At 39.8% G+C, this 17,851-nt stretch overlaps 1 protein-coding gene across 4 annotated transcripts in view; it reads right to left on the reverse strand.

Moving 5' to 3' along the window:
- Positions 1-17,851, reverse strand: part of LOC139716184 (uncharacterized) — a 204,339-nt gene that overhangs the window by 91,792 nt on the left and 94,696 nt on the right. The window contains exon 1 of one of the 4 annotated variants that reach the window (XM_071627749.1): positions 13,676-13,788. The exons of the other annotated variants lie outside the window; for them this stretch is intronic. Within the exon in view, the coding sequence (XP_071483850.1) occupies positions 13,676-13,757 (82 nt within the window). The 5' untranslated portion in view covers positions 13,758-13,788. Of the gene's footprint in view, positions 1-13,675; positions 13,789-17,851 lie in introns of those variants that run through there. 4 annotated transcript variants of the gene reach the window in all.

The raw sequence follows: 17,851 nt of genomic DNA on the forward strand, positions 1-17,851 counted from the left end.
GTGAGAGTATCCTCTCTCTCTCTCTCTGTGGTTGTGCAGGTGTGTACGACTTTGTATGACAACGACAACAATAAAAAAAAAAACCTACATGGAACCATGATACAAGCCACACACAGAGAAAATCATTTCTTGATGGATCTTGCAGCGAAACGCAAACCCCGCATCCACACAGCAGCGGCCGCCTTTTCCGGCGCTTGTATTGATTTTCCTCTTATTGCAAAATACCCAGCGATGCAGTCGACATTGGATATGGCAGCGTGAGCACCGTAGTTCACGAGGCGCTGTGACACCGACAGAGATACTCTTTCGACACTTTTGAAAAATGTAAAACCTGCTCCTTTGTGCAGAGTGTTAGTCTGCAAACCACACACCAACATACTGGAAATGGGAAACCAACAATAGAATTTACTTATATCGAATCAAAATACTGTTAACCAGGAAATAAATAGAATACATTTCGGAGTGTCTCTCTTTGCTACGCATATGACAAACCATGAAAGCAGATTGGCAAGCTTGCCGGCCATTTGCTGGTGTGCGAACCTGTGCCTCTCAGACCCGACCACAGCTGGAAGGGGTCTGCAAATGGAGACTACAGAAGGGTGTGCGGTTACGGTTATGCTGTGTGTCTAGGGAGGAATCTAATGTGAGACACCATCAACTAAGTGCATACCACTATGTAGGAGTGTGTGTGAGAGAGTGCTCATCTTGCCCCCCTGCATTATTCATGTCTGCCAGAAAAATCTCCTTCATTGCCCGTACGCAGATTCAGTCTAAATTATTAGAAAAACATCTCTTTCTTTAAATCTATGCATTTATTCATAGGAATACATTGGCAGCACTCAAGTATGCTGTAGATCTGTTAAATGTGCACAACAGTAACCTTCACTCAGTTATTCCTTTGATAATGGTATTCATGAAATAAGAAAGAAATTAACTATCATACCCCAAGCTGATAAAGAGGAAAGTATGGAGTGAAGACTAGCACTTCTAAGAGCATTAAAGAAATGGAACTGATAACATAAGGTTCAAGCGCAGTTTACCAAAGAGAAGTTAATACAACTATGTACTGAATGAGTATTACTCTCAGGTATCGTTGTTACATTGATGAATGAAACAAAAAGTGTCACATCTGCTCCAGCAGAATAAAGAATGATTTATTCTTATTCATTAAAAAAATATCAGACGAATTCTTTTATTTTCTTAAAACGAGGTGGTTTTTTTTTTCACTTTCAATAATAAGGTTCAATGGGTGATATCGAAAAGAGATAAGAGAAATAAAATTAGTATATGTGCATATGAGAGAGAAAAAAGAAAAAAGAGGGGGAGTGAGTGAGTGACAGAGAATGTATTTTGCACAAATTTCACCCACTATTTCCACACACTTTCATCCTGCCAAGTAATAATCCCTCATCCTACAAATAAACAAAGAGGGAGCTATCGAGGGCCACGAATGACACGCGTACTCCGTAATGGATGGCCTCCCATTCGAAATCTGATATTACCCAGAAATAATGCGGGAGATCCATTACCATCATCATCCCTTGCTTTGTGGGGGGGGGGGGGGGGGGGGGGGGTGGCACTCACAGCTGACTGGCCGGTCACTGCGGTTTGGTCACTCTGGCTCCAGAATTAAGAAGCCCGAGCTGTGGTCGCTGAAGTCACGGCACCAGTTTTTTTTTAATAGAAATCTCAAGATTATTGGATGGTCACACTATCATTTGTATATCACTGAGAGACCTACTGGGCCTCGCTTAGTATGGTGACAAGATAGAATCAAATGAAAGAAAGATATTACTTAGAGGAGTGAGTTTCTACAATGTGGAAGGAGACAAATTGAAGAAACTCATACCTGAAGATAGAATCATGTGAATGCCCTAGAACAATTCTCTCAATGTTGAGCTGAGCTGACTTAAACAAACTGAACGTTATTGCTTGTTATACAGAGCATGTTCATCTTCAGGCAAAGCATTGCTAACAACAACATCATGTTATGTTTTCCTCTTACTCTCTTCCTCCCTACTTCTCTCATTGTTCTTCTGAACATCCTGTTTAAGGTGTAAGCATCAGTTCAATATTATAGCACGATGCAAACATACAGCTATCATTAATTAATATCTGATAAAAACTGCATAGGCCTATATCATACAACAACGAGGCCCGCTCCTGACTGCCCCAATCAACTTTCACTGCGACAGAGTTTCGTGATGTCATTTTGTTGAAGGTGTGGCGGTGTAGAATTCTGCAGGGTAGAGTTTGAATTACATCTCCCTAAAACATGGTTGATGAATATTTATGAAAAATAAGCAACTTCTCAGCGTCATTCCCCTCAAACTGTAGATCCATCCACCCCACCCTACTCTAACACTCCCATGGAAATCTCTGCAGTCGGTCATGCTGATCAGTCCTATCGGATATATCCTCCACCCCCACCTGCTATCTTTGGTTGCATATGTGGGTCAGAAAATTGAGACGATAAATACAGTGACAAGGAGGGCTATTGATACAAATGCCCGCCGACTCTACTCATGGAAGAGCTAGCTACCAGCTACTCTGCAGAAAGGCCGCTTCCTTCTCCGATTCTTCATCAATAAATCAATCAAAGAGACACACACTGCACTCTCCCATAGTCTATGATGAGTCTCAGAGTGCCATAAAGGGGGGGGGGGGGGGCAGGGACTTCCACTGGCAGATTTATTTGAAATAATCTCCTTTGTTGTTAATGTTGATAGTTCAAATAAAATCCCTTAACTACAGAATATTCTTGGAGCACTACTACATTACTATTAAAATTTGGGTTTTTTTTTTTACTTTTTTGAACACTTGAAAACAACATCAGCCCACATGCTCACACTTGCCTACTTTTTTCAACAGTTCAAATATTTTCGGAGCACTTAAAACGCTGGCCAGCTGACAGTTTTTGAAATAACAACACAATACAATGAACTCAGAGTAACAACTCACCATGGTCAAAGTCAATGGAGGGTGAGACTTTTTTTTTTGTCATAGAAATACATGCATGACTACACCAGTCTGATAAAGAAGGAAAATAGTGCCATAAATTAAACTGGATCCTCTTGAGTACTTCACACCATCATCCAAATGCACATAATCTTAGCACTCCTAAATTACAGTAGACGAGTTTAATGAAAATTAGTGGAAAAATGAGCAAAGAAAATGGGATTCCATCGGGATTCAAATCCGAAATAAAGCAGGAGAGCATCTGGGGTTCATTGAGCAAGTGCGCTGAATTCTTCATTCAAGACACCTCTACTGTTTCGTTGCTGACTCCAAGTACATGTAAAAAAGACACTGGGCTGACTGACAATTGTCCCACTGATAAAGATACGAAACATCAGAAGAAATCTAGAATGGCATTAACCCCTATACCATGAGATGCTGAAACCCTCATACATTTTGCACGTGATCCACCAGGTTAATGAAGGCAATGACTTAACTCTCTCTCTCCCTCCATTGCACACACACAGTTCACTCCCACCTGCTTCACAAACTGGGGCTATCAATGTGTGCCTACCTTAACCAAGGTGGGGTCAATGAGGAATGACTTGAAGGAGAGTCGTGCCTTATCTTTCCAATCAAACATGGATGGGACGCAATCATCAGAACCAGAATGTAACGCCGTTGTACTGCCTATGGAGTACGTCCTTAGCTATCACACAGTAGCCTGACACACCTTACTGCATGCGTCGTCTGGCGTGCAGTCGTTTGTAACTTCCTCGATGATGATGCACACACACACACACAGACACACACACTATTGCTGTCAATCACCCAAATTGCTTCCACTATCATGAGCAAACAGCCAGAATCACAGATATTCATTTCAATCTTTCATGATAATGTCATCGTTATGCCTGGCTAATCACAAGCTAATGTGATTGCCTGTGTTATTTGTCGAGTCAGAGTGCAATACCAAGTTGATAAAAAAAAAAAAAACAATGACCATGAGCTGTGACTTCAGGAAAAATCTAGCTCCCAAAAAGCTAAACAAATACGACTAAAAAAAGAAATGGTATGATTGAGGCCAAGCTATGTCCCATGCACACATAACCCAACTGTACACATCAAACAAAGCTGGCCAATTGTTTAACGATGCACGCTTTGGTGGCCGTGCAGAGAAAAGCACAAACAGAACTATTTGAACAGGTTTGGGGGGGGGGGGGGAGGAGACAAAAAAAATGAGGAAGAATTAGTGTCTCACGTAAAGCCTAGACGATTATCTACAGAATAAAACATGACACTGTAATAAATGGATACAAGCAACTGACAAAGGGAGGAAAAAAGGAATAGGTAGAAAAGAGAGAAAGAGAGAAGGCAGAAGCTGTTTCTATTCACACACTTTTGTTACCACAAAGTGTAGCAAATTGTGACTTATTTGCACCATTATTCTTCCTTTCTCACAAAAGGTGAAAAGCAATTCTTTACTCAATTCCCAAACTAGTTCATGCATTTTATGTTTACCGACCCTTTCTTGACTCTCTTTTCTCTGGTACAAAACTTTTTTTTTCCCATCCTTTTTTCCCCCCCATTTTAACAAATGGGTACACGAAAATAACGACCCTGTGAAATCTAATATGCTGTATGCAACATTCACTCTGCCGTGATGTACTTGATACGAGTGACATGTACTTAACATAACAAGAGCATGCAGAGTTGCATTTTGAGGGATGAAATATAATTTTTTTTTCACACTGCTGTTATAGGGAATATCATCGGGAGTAGGAGTGGAAAAGTATTGGGAGTGATAATAGAAGCATTACTGGTAGTACTAAAAGCAAAAGTAGTAGTAATAGCAGAAGTAGTGGTAGTAGTGGCAGTGCTAACACCAGTGGTGGTAGTAGTAACAGTCAATAGCAGTAGTAATAACTACTACTAGTAGTAGTAGTAGTAGTAGTGGTAGTAGTAGTAGTAGTAGTAGTAGTAGTAGTAGTAGTAGTAGTAGTAGTAGTAGTAGTAGTAGTGGTAGTAGTAGTAGTAGTAGTAGTAGTAGTAGTAGTAGTAGTAGTAGTAGTAGTAGTAGTGGTAGTAGTAGTAGTAGTAGTAGTAGTAGTAGTAGTAGTAGTAGTAGTAGTAGTAGTAGTAGTAGTAGTGGTGGTAGTAGTAGTAGTAGTGGTAGTAGTAGTAGTAGTGGTGGTGGTGGTGGTAATAGTGATAGTTGAAGTAGTACTAGTGGTAGTACAAACAATCTTGACGGCAAAGTGATGATAATGAAATCAGTTTTGAGTGACAGAAAACACCTATAGCATCTCTTGTGAAACACCTTCCTTGGTAGGGGATACACGATACACAATAACAGGACGTGCGTAACAGTGCAAAGACAGGGACTATAATGATATGAGGTGGAGGCAGTTGGCGATAATTCCTCGTGATATCTTCTCGCTTTATGCCCTAGAGCCAAGATGGAGCTTCATATGCACGATTTCATCGATAGTTTCGGTCCTTTTGACTCCCCTTGATCCCTCGCGTTAAGCTTTCTGCGGATGCGATGATGGCTCTTAGCTGGGGAAGGAAGTGGGAAGTGAGCATAGTCGCTGAGGAATTTGCGTCGGATTGCAAATTGTCATTCGTCTTTCTCGTGAAAGCTGTTATCATCCCCTCCATGCATACTAATCAAACAAATATTCCAGCCCAAGAATATACATGCGTATATATATCGCCGTCCTGAAACTACGCTGTTAGCTTGTGGCAGCATATCCGTTGATGCACAAGGCTCAGGGAATGCAAGCAGAATGTAACAACTGGGTGTGTAATGCTGAGAAGTCCTGAAATAATTTCAGATTCAAATAATTACAAATAATAACTTCTTGCAACATTGTAATCGAGCTGCTGAAGGCACCCAGAAGTCCACCAAATAATGAACAGTTAGGAATTCTTTAAGTGTTCATATGTATGTACATATGTACCTGTAAATCATAAACATGTGTTGATATATTGAAAAGATTTGTATCACATCTACAGAGCTCTGTACTTTGGGTTTACTTCTTGAGGTTTGTATATCCGCTTCCAAGCCAAAATTAAACATTCCTAACACGAACCTAACAGAAAGCAAATGAAAATACCCCTCTCCTAACCAGCCGAAGACTGGATAACTTTGGAAAGATTTTAGGACTATGAGAGCCGATTGGATAAGATCCTGATAATACAAAAAATCAAAAAGATATACATATATTTGCCTCCATTGTCTGCATGGCTGATATATGAGCAGAGGTAAGGCAATTGCAATTTAATAATCTATTCATGATTTATAAATTCATGGACATGAATATTCATGATTATTACATCTCACACATACATGTATGTATGAACACAGATGTCTAGACAAGATGAGCTGAGGACGGATGGATGCATTTCTGCAGTGCAGATAGTCTGAGCAGACAGCCATGAGACGATTAGAGAATAACGGAGAGTAAAGTGTGAAAAACCGGAGAAAGATGACCAAAAACAAAAGATACACCATGCTCAACAGGTATGTGGCATTATGCATATATATGTTGGCTAAATTCTATGAACGTGTACATGTGAGTTGCATGTGCCATATGCCACATATACAACATGTGCGTTGCAGTCATCAATATGCTTGTCGTCTGCCTAAACTCTGTAACAAAGTTGCATTCAAAGGCAAGCCGACTGAAATTATTATTATTCAACCAAAAAAAAAAAAAAATTGAGAGGGACTCCACTGATTTCTTGACTTATGTACGTGTAAGCCCTTCACCCGTTCTGTGTGCTGGAGCAATACCAGCACATGGCAGCTGTATGAAATATTATCTCACCTCCATACAGCCAAATGGGCCCATCAAAGTGGCTGCAAGTGACGAGTTATACTACCAGTCTCTTTCCTCCCACATCTCTCTATCACCACCGAACACAAACATTTACATGTACAAACACACATACACACATACACACACGCCCCTCACTAATGCGCAGTATACATTTATGCTGGTAGCATTAGGATTTGTGGCACTGTGTGTTCCATACGGTAAGCATCAATTTGTACACAAATTGATATGAAGTCATTGGCATCAATGCATTTGTTCCTGTCCTATTGTTGCGTTATATGATGACGACTTATTCAAATGCACTCTATTCTGCTTGCCTACTGGCTTCTCATTCAAATAAATGGCTGCTGAAATGTTTGCTAAAGAGTAGCCAACACTCTCATTTCCTGATGATTTACCAAAGATAAGTTATTTTTTTGTAGAACCCAATTTTAGCATCACCAAAACATTGTCAAAGTTGTTGTAAACCCCATGTGCTGATATTGACAGCATAATACATGTAGTAACCATTGCAATCAATCCTGGATCTCCCTATGAATGAAGCTGAGAAATCATAACTGATAGCAGCAACAGCAACAGCAACAACAACAGCTGCTGCTGCTAAAACTACTACTACTACTACTACTACCATAAAAGTGGATATTTTCGCGTGAGTAATTTCTTCGTGCTCGGAAGCAAAAGATGAATTTCGCTTATTTCTAAATCTGCAGAATCAAGACATTAACAATCATAACATTATGGCATTGTCATAACCGAATACATTATGACATAACATTATGACACAAATATTCATGTGCTTTTATTGTCGCGATAGCTTCTAGTTGCGCGAAATGTGTGAGAATATCCACATCGAGGAAATCTCCACTTTTACAGTACTGCAAAACCATGTGTCGTGGAGAAAAATCACATCTAGGTGTATAAACTTACAGTATTCCCAACTCTGTTTGTGGTCACACCAACTAAAGACTTTGAGAAGTCTTGTCAGTGTTTCAATACCAATTCTTGGAGGAGAGAAAGAACATGATAAATTAATGAAGAGCTAGATTGTCAACTTTATGGTAAGGTATGTCTCCATGCGATCTGAAAGCAAATTAAAGCAATGACGAGAAGCATAAAATAAACACAAAAAAATACAGGCAATTTTTCTTTTGCACACTTAAATGCTTTGTCATGTCCCTTAGCACTCAAATGGATGTGCAACCACAGTGCCATAAAAAGACTATTATGAAACACTACAATGTATGAAAAGACCATTGGCATTAAGTACCAGCAATATACCAGGCTTGTTTTGGGAACAAACACTCACGTTGTAAAAGGCTTATGTGCCATCAGAAGATTTCATATAATGTTTTCTCAGTGAAGGCTCTACACACTTCCACTCTATTTCCTTGTTCTTCACACACAGCTCTTCTTAGCTTACACATAAGCTTTCATATGTGGCAAATACAATATAATGTTGATAAGGTGATAGCAGCCACAAAAATATTCAACATACCACGTGCATACATGTAATAGACTGATATCATTATTATTACAATCATTGTGACATTGTATAATCATTCAAACAAAGAAAACATGATGCTTATCTATCAAACCATGTGATGTTTTTGTTAATCTTTTTTCTCTGAATGATAACCATCGTATCGTGACCATTGCTATCATTAATACATTATGACACCATTATCAGGATCCTTATCAAAACTATCCTCACCTTGCACAGCCATCATCAAAATGTTTACAGAGTACACCAGGGCGCAAAGTCAACTGCATAATAATTCATCTCCCCCGCCCTCCCCCCCCCCCCCCCCTTCATGCATAATGGTATAGATTATAGGTTTAGGTATCTGCTGCACTCTCTACATACAAAACACAGTGAAACAATGCTAAGCCAGAAGCCTTCGATGGGACCGACAGGGAAGAAGGGGGGGGGGGGGGGGGGGTCGGGACACCAACGGTTTAGTTCTGCCTAATGCGGACATGGTGGCTGAACAAAGAGCAGCATCGATCTGCTGTCTGTCCAGGTATAATAGGCGGTTCGGCCACAACGGGAGAAACAAAGTATCTAACCTTGCCCACAGCTGAGTAATAATTGATGAGCAAAGGAAGGCCTCATGACATTAAAGCTCTATACGCTTGTCTTTCTTTATTCTTTCGGGAATCAAGCACAAAGCAAAGGCTCATGGCATCACTTCACTTTCATCTATTTATATAACTACAGAAGAAGACAAGTTAGTTCATGTTGATAGTGGAAGAGGGGTGAGACTGATAGCAGGAGTTGGAAGTTTACAGGGCTTTGATAATTCATTCATTTATTCTATTCATTACATAGGCCTATTGTATTCATACCCAAGTAGCCCCATCAGTGGTTTATATGTCCCCCACTATCATTCTCGGGGCCGAACAAAATAACTGAGCATGAATTAATTCCTAACACAGAGAGTTAGAAACAAAGGATATCCAGTTGTACATATCAAATATATCATGGTGATATTGTGTGTAAATAATGCAACGTAAATCATTTAAAGTGAATTAATTCATGACTATCAGAGATTAGAAAAACAGTCTGTATGCATTGTATCAAATTCCTGTTGATCTGGAATTCCTAGAGCAGATATGCAAGACATTTGGACAAGAAACATTTGGTCAGATTTACCGGCATCCGTTTGATACTTTCTCTGCACTTACATACGTGTATATGTATAAAGTCCTGTGTTGACATTCCACACAAACCTTGCCTGGTCACCAAAAGATTTCATAGTTGAAACAAGTGAGAAATGTCACTAGCCCATAAGTGGCCTAACACCTCCAACATTCTGTCAAATATCCTTCCCTAACCCGTTGAAGACTAGTCCTGCGTATACTCAGGAGGTGTCTATAGGAAAGGCATGTTATTAAAGGGATGGTATAGTTTTGGTGAAGATCTGGCTTCATGTTTCTAACTTTTTCAGTGAGATAATGAGGAAACCTCTTCTGAAACATGAAAGCCCATCCTCAATGGGTGGTAAGACCCGGTAACTTTGGGATTCATGGGTAGCTCATTCTTTCACTGCCCACAGGGGTATATTCCAAAACCGCGAACAACAACGGTCAGCGAACACAGTGCATCGAAGTGTAGCTCATTGGTAACAGTCACTCCAGTTGGGATTCTTCAGCTGTGTGTGTTACTTCTATAGATCAGTGATAAAGCTATGTATACACAATTTGTTGCAGGGATTCTCATATATATTTGTGCCAAGCCAGCCTTCCCACTCCGTTGTACATTTCCACCATACTGGGTCTTTAAAGAGAAACTTAAAGGACAAGTTCACCTTCATTAACATAAGGATTGAGAGAATGTAGCAATATTAGTAGAACACATCATTGAAAGTTTGACGAAAATCGGACAATCCGTTCAAAAGTTATGAATTTTTGAAGTTTTTGTGCAGTACACCGCTGGATGAGAAGACTACTGCAGTGTGTGAATAACTTAGATGTCACATGCGTACAACAATGTAAGGAAAATATAAAGAGAATTTCACAAAATTTCATCTTTTGAAAAAAGTACACATTCCCCCGACTCGTTACCGACAAATGTTATGGGTAATATTATTCCCCTGCCTTTAGAAAGAGGCAAGTCAAGTGCTCTTTCATTATGCGAAAAAAGTGAAAATATGTTGAATTTTCTTTACATTTTCTTTATACTGTTGTACGCATATGACTCACAAGCTGTAGTAGTCTCCTCATCCAGCGGTTCCAACACAAAAATTTTAAAAATTCATAACTTTTTGCATCGATTGCCCAATTTTCCTCAAACTTTCACTGATGTGTTCTACTAATATTGCTGCATTCTCTCAATCCTTATGTTTTATGAAGGTGAACTTGTCCTTTAATGTAGATGACTTAAGAGTAGATCAATGAGAGATTAGTAAAGGTTCGGCTGCAGCACCTTATCTAATTTGCATAGGTCACTATCAGCGTGACCAACATCATCGTTCTGAGAAAACATGGAGAATTTGCACATTCATAAATCTCCCATCCCCCCCCCCCCCCCCCCCCCCCCCCCTCAGATAAGGAAGACATGGCTCAGTTCTTCTCCACCTCCTGGGACTTCTGAGATAACTGTGAATGAAGTTGTACCTGCCTTCTTTTTTTTTTTAGCCCTGACATCGCAATATCGCATACAATATTCGTGACAAGCTAGCACTGACCGATAAACACGGCCTTGGTTTTTGACTCGTATGCACCCACGTTTGTTCAAAGAGATTACACAAATACTAACACCAACCGAACCATAGAGCAAAATCAGTGGCAAAATCAGTGGGGCGGAAGGGGGATGAGAAAAGAGGCGGAAGGGAAAATAGTTTCTTGTCACAAGTTCTGCATTGATTACAAGGGCATTCAATCAACCGTATACTGACTATTCAAGAAAAGAGCTGACTGCAATTCTGCACGTAAATTTAGTGTGCTGTGGGTTTGTATGTTTAAGGTATGTCTAAAAATATGTCACAATTCAAGGTGCTAATGCGAAATCCACTTACAAGCAAATAAGCGTATGACAAAAATAGAATATAATGTTCCAAAAAATTGTAATAATAACCACCACCACATCCACCACCCCCTCCAAAAAAAAAAGCAAGCTCCCTCGCAAGGAAATAAGCTTTTACAATCCTCACATCATACTTTGTAATCTGTTTTCTAGACTCCAAGGTTCTTTTGTCAATTTTCAACAGCCTTTTCCTGATGCATCCAAATTACAAACTATCAACTCTTGCAGCAATTATATGTATTCCCTTTAAAAAAGAAGAAATCTGAATCACTACAGAGATACATTGCATGGCTTCTACTCTCAAAAGACTCACAATTGACTCACAAATGGTCCAAAATAGAATGTAATATATATATTTTCTATAAAAACCAAATCAAGGCAGCCATAAATGAGGAACTGGATAAGGTCAGAGAAACTATATAGAAGATAAAACTCGTGCTTCAAAATGTGCAAATGGTAGATAATAATCTTGAAAATAAGATGGAAAAATAAAAATACACATGTACTAGATGCTTTGTACAGTTGCCAGAAATATTATTAGTCTGCTAGTGGCCTGTAACAGGCAAATTTAGTTCAATGTCCCGAAAGTCAAACAAATAGACCGATGTGAGTCTCATTAGATTAGGCCATAAGGGTCATTCACAATGACTGCTAACACACACAAAAAAAAAACAATAAGAAGAAGAAAATAAGGGGTTAGAAAAATTCTGACATTTGGGTAAAAGTTGCTAGGCAACTGTGCCAAAGAGGCAATTTGATCGGAAATACCACCACAAGATTCGCATACTGGAGTGCAGATTTGACAACTTCCCATGAAGAATGCTGCATGATTTGTACAAAGAATGCTCACCAAACAAAACAAAACAAAACAAAACAATCATGATTGTTGTCACATGACTTCCACAACATGTTTGAAATCATCTCCGTGGCAGCATACGAAACATGTAGGCCCTAGTTGGCCGCCAAGGCCAGTGTTACGTCGCGGCTGTAGTTTTGTGCAGCAGTCTGCTGAGCCAATTTTTGCAAGAGGCAAAAACTGATGATAATTTTGAACTTGATTTTCTTTTTCTTGTTGCAGTGCAGCTCAAAACAACAGCTTAAACACCTGTATTTTCAGTATTGTTTATGTTTAGGTCTATTCTAATTATAATTGGTCTTTTTCAGCCAATACTGGAATTATGATTTGAAATTATTTCATAAATCAGTAATAAAACTTCCATTTCAGCAAATGATGATAAGGCAATTCTGTAATGACATAAAACATTCTGAGATTCTCTGATTTTTAGGAGTTTCTGATTCTATTCATTTTCTTTTAATATATACCTACTTCCTTATGTACCACTACAACATGACCACACCTAGATATTGAAGAAAACAGTAATATTTGCATACATTGTAAGTACCTGACAAACAGTCATTAAGTGCAGTGTGTGTCATTAATCTACACACACTCTTATACATTCTTCTCTAATGAGGCTATTACATGCAGTAGACCCGTACTTGAGATCCCACACAAATCATCTCATGCCTCTGAAGGTCCTGTATTTTCTTCTGGAGTAAGTCTGTGTGTTTAACAAGAGACAATAGGTTTCCCTCACAAGAGCATCCCAACACACTCTCTATCTCTTTCTATCTCTCTTTCTCTATCCCTATCTTTCTCTTGTCAAGGCTATACCCCCCATCCCTTTGTGGTCATCAGCTGTCCATTGTCTGGCCTCCAGCCACACACACACACACACACACACACACACACACACAGACCACAGGCCATGTCTCAACCCTCCCTACATGATGATATCTCTCTCACCCCCTTCCCCATCCACAACATAGCTTCACATCCCTCTGTGTCGTCTGCCATGCCCAAGACAAAGAGGATATATCCCACCATCTTTCTTGTCATTTATGTACTTAAACAGAAACACATATGCCTACAGTAGAACAGGATGATAGAAAGAGAAGAAGAGATGGAGAGATAGAGGGAGAGAGAGTAGGAGAGAGAGAAGCCAGCCATGCCCTCACTTGACACTCTGCTTACGCGATACAGGGTCAAAGGTCGCATGACAATCCTCTAGAGCTATATATACTCACACACACATACAGATTTAACTGGGGCTACATCAAGCCCTTGGCTATAATTATGACACACACGTCCACATAGATGTACACACAACACACGCACACACACACACACACACACACCCGGGCTGATATGTGTACAAACATTCGTAGCAAACAGGACATGCAGGCGATTACACACAATAGATAGGCGTAATTAGTGTCTATTTGTGATCAATAACAAAGAGGCTTGTCCGCTGAAATTTGCCTGTGAAAATTTGGCCGTATGACTTACCTGATAAGTGTAGAGCTGGCGGATAGAAAGGAAACGGTATATCCAAGGTGCTGGGATAAAAATTTCCATTATTCACTGCCATGTCCAGGCGTACGTTACGAGCGAGCGCAGCCCTTTGGGTTATGGTTTATGTCGCACTACCGACTCAACCGGTCTGCTTGCGTGCACAATCAATTGCATTCAACTCGCTGTGTGTGAGTATGAGGGCTGATCGCTCCAAGCCAGAGCAGTCCAACCATGGGAAAGAAGGGGGGGGGGGGGGGTGGAGTCAGTGATAAGAAGGTGAAGACACAGAGAGGGTGACACAAAGCTGTGTAGAATAAGATATGTGCACTGTGTGTGCAATCAGCTCGCAGCTTTACACGTAAATCTACACACATCCACAACGGGTAGACCATAGATTACCCCCCTCCATAAGTGTGGCTATTGAAGTGTGGCAGTCCAGCACACATCACACATGCACACACATTTACAACCCAATGAATGGACTCCATCATTCCACGCAGAGGGGTGTCCATGTCATGCCCAGCAGGAGGGAATGACTGCACGGAGGCATTTCACTGTTGTGCTTGTTGTTTGATGTGTTATGGATGCTTGGCCTTCATAAGGGTAGTTTCATGACGTCGATTTTCCTTCAGGTAGTAAGATACTGAAATCAATTTTCAACAAGCCTGGAATCTTTAAAATCAAGCACAATCATATCCGGTACTGTTCATCCAAACCAAATTTGAGGTTCTGTTCCCTGCTGCAGATTCAAGGCTTTATCATTCCTAGTTGAGGGTTGTTCACTGTGAGTGCTTCACTAATTGTTTAATTTATTTGAGTGAGGAGTGCCTTCAAAGAAAAAAACAAACAATGTAAACACTACACAAATGCCTGTTGTGCTCAATGAAACAAGCAAATCATGGCACAACATTAAAATAAATCTACTCGTTTAGACAGAGCTCTGCAAACAGTTCTGAATGCAATTTGTAATATCACACCCCCCCCCCTAAAAAAAAAAAGCAAAAAAATCCACATGCCTACACATATGACATTACTACAACCAAATTTCTGCCTCCCCCTCCACGGAATGGAACATCCCAGCAGATGTGCTGGTGTAGTAGGTACTGCAGACAGATGGTCCATTTCCCTAGGATAATAAGCTCCCCTTGATTGCCACCTAACTAAACTGTAACAACAGATCAAAGGGCCAACAACACACATGTATACAATGACTAGTCTCAATCTACCAGACCCCTAATATATGGGGGGAGGGGGTAGGAACTGGGACATGGGGAGGGGGATGGAGCTGAATTCTAAATCTTAGCACATTTTGGTCAATAATGTACAAGCCCCCCAGCACAACAATCTTAATCTTAATCAGAAATATGTTTTAACATCTGTAGGTTTTATTTTGCAAAGTGCATTCACTTGGTCATACAAAAAGATATATCAAAAACCCATTCTGATACCATTCACTTTGTGTTTCACGAGAGGTAAGACAGTAATTTTTATGGGTGATTTCTATCACACTAATATTAATTTACTATTTGAAGAACTGAAGAAGGTATAGCCAAGAGATGGCAGCATGCTCGAATTGTTCTCAATCACAATTTTTGAACCCTCACAAGTATTGCCCCCCCCCCCAAAAAAAAAAAAAAAAATAAGAAAGAAATCACCAATATACGCCTATCATTTTTATAAAGTTTTCCCAAAGACAGGTCCGCAAAAGACATGACCAAGAACAGGCATTTTTTAATGGATTGTGTGATGTCAGCACCTTACAGAACTTCCATTGGCTATACACACTCTATGGTGGAGAATGATGGTATTAGTATTACTACATAAGCCTGACATTCTATGAAAAATCATGTTTTTGGTTGATGATTTAACAACTACAATTCCTTCCATTGTCAAAGTCATCATTAGCTTGTTATCACAACACAATCATCTGATGAGTGATACGAAGGAAAGAACTTGCACTTTTTCTTTCTATTTCCAAAGGGGGAAAGTAGCATAGATTTGCATACAGGTTAATGGAAGATGTGTGATGCTACAACATTCTTACCTATTCTCATTTGCATATATATGTTGTTGTAACTGACATCACTGTCACTCAAATATAACTGTTCAACAAGTTTAAATGCCCTAACATACCTTCTTATCCTGGATATCAATCTTAATTCATAAAACAAATCAAAAGGCTGGGCCACAGTGATGATGATGATGATGATGATGATGATGATGATGATGATGGTGATGATGATGATGATGATGATGATGATGATGATGATGATGATGATGATGACGGCTTCTTGTATAGCACCGGTATCCGTCTTTCAAGGGCGCTTTTATTGCTTGATGCAGAATGTCTCAACTTCTTTATTGTAATGACAAAACATCTTCAGCAATATCCCACCAGCCTGCCTTCAACGAATACATGGGTAGCTAGTCAGTTTTGTGCCGTCAACAACTGGCAGTCAGGCACGAAACAAAGAAGCACATATTATTGCAAGGTCTTGTAGTTCATACAATACATGACCACGATCTTCGACACCTTCAGATTGAAACGTGGAATGCATATCCATCCACGCAAGTCATAAATTCCATTCGTGCGTTTCTCTAAAAACAAGGTCCATCTTATTTGTTCAGGTTATTGTGCAAATAATAATAGCATCACAATGAACTAACGCAGACTGTCTCCTCCACCATTCTCCACTCTTGTCATAAACATGCATCAGTTATTTCATGTCTTTGTTCTCTAATTATTTGTGTCTATGACAACCTGAAATAAAGTATGTTCTGTGCAGAGGTGGATCAGGAACACTAGGCCCCAGTTTCAGCACTGTTGAAGCTGATATTTATTCACCTGTTTTCCATACACTGTGTGCCCTGACTGACACTTCTCTCTGTATGCAACAGGTCGCTTTATTTCTTTTGTTTCCACCACCAGGAAGATTGCAGATTTGCATAATCCAGTTGATCCCTACATCATACACATCTAATGGCCTTTTGCTGCTTCCAGCTAAGTCTGTAGACCAGAGCGAACAAGGGGACCAGCTCAAGATATATGCATTATCTCCTCTCTCCCGAAAAATGACCGAATATGATCCAGCCTGTCATGAAATGAAATGAGATGAACACCCAGATCCCCAGCCATTAGAACTGTCAGGACACCTTCCTCCTAAATTTCCTATTTCCTTGTAAAACTTCCTCCTATTCCCACCCACCTTTTACGATAAAAGAAAAAATGTATCCTCCATCATGCGGCCTAGAAAGGAGCAACTGAGTCAATTCACTGTGTTTTGCAAGGTTAATTTTGTGCATTCAAGTAAAGAAGCAATATTAGAATATGAGGATACATTTTCAGTGTGAGGGAATGTTTGAGAGCTTGTGTTTTTTTCCTTACTTTTTATGCTTTCTGTACATCGTAGGTCCAGTCAATCTAGGCTGTCATTAGTGTGCACATGTGTGTGAAGCATAAATGTGTGTGTGTGTGTATGTGTGTGTGTGTGTGTGTGTGTTTATTTGTCTGTCTGTCTGGCTGTCTGTCTATTGGTCCTGTTTGATGTACATGTGTGTGTGTCAGTGTGTATGCATGTTCAGCATCAGCTGTAAGTACAAGATTTGAGCACTTTGACAGGGTGAGGGCGCTGTTGCTCCTATGGATAGCTAGTCAAGTGCGATTCATGGGGCTCTGGGTAGGTGAGAAGTATCATAATTCTAACAGATCGAATGATAGTTAGATCAATCTCATTCACACATGCTCATCATACCTACTTTTGTTTACAAAACAGGGTGTGGTTTCACACATTATGGAGTCAATACATTATGTTAATGCAATATAACATACAAAAAGATGGTGTTGCTGAATATGACATTAAAGGACAAGTCCACCTTTATATACATAAGGAATTGAGAGAATGCAGCAATGTTAGTAGGACACATCAGTGAAAGTTTGAGGAAAATCCGACAATCCGTTCAAAAGTTGCGAGTATTTTGAGTATCTGCGCAGTCACTTGCTGGAAGAGAAGACTACTACATTGTATGATGTCACATGCGTACAACTATATAAGGAAAATGAAAAGAGAATTTCACAAAACTTTACTTTTTGAATAATGTGCACATTTCTTCGACTTGCTACTGACGTATGTTAAGGATAATATTATTCCCCATGCCTTCTGAAAGAGAGAA

Source organism: Diadema antillarum, unplaced genomic scaffold, assembly GCF_040938485.1.
Source record: "Diadema antillarum isolate AM-2024a unplaced genomic scaffold, OU_Dant_1.0 scf00000062, whole genome shotgun sequence".
Lineage (NCBI taxonomy): Eukaryota > Metazoa > Echinodermata > Echinoidea > Diadematoida > Diadematidae > Diadema > Diadema antillarum.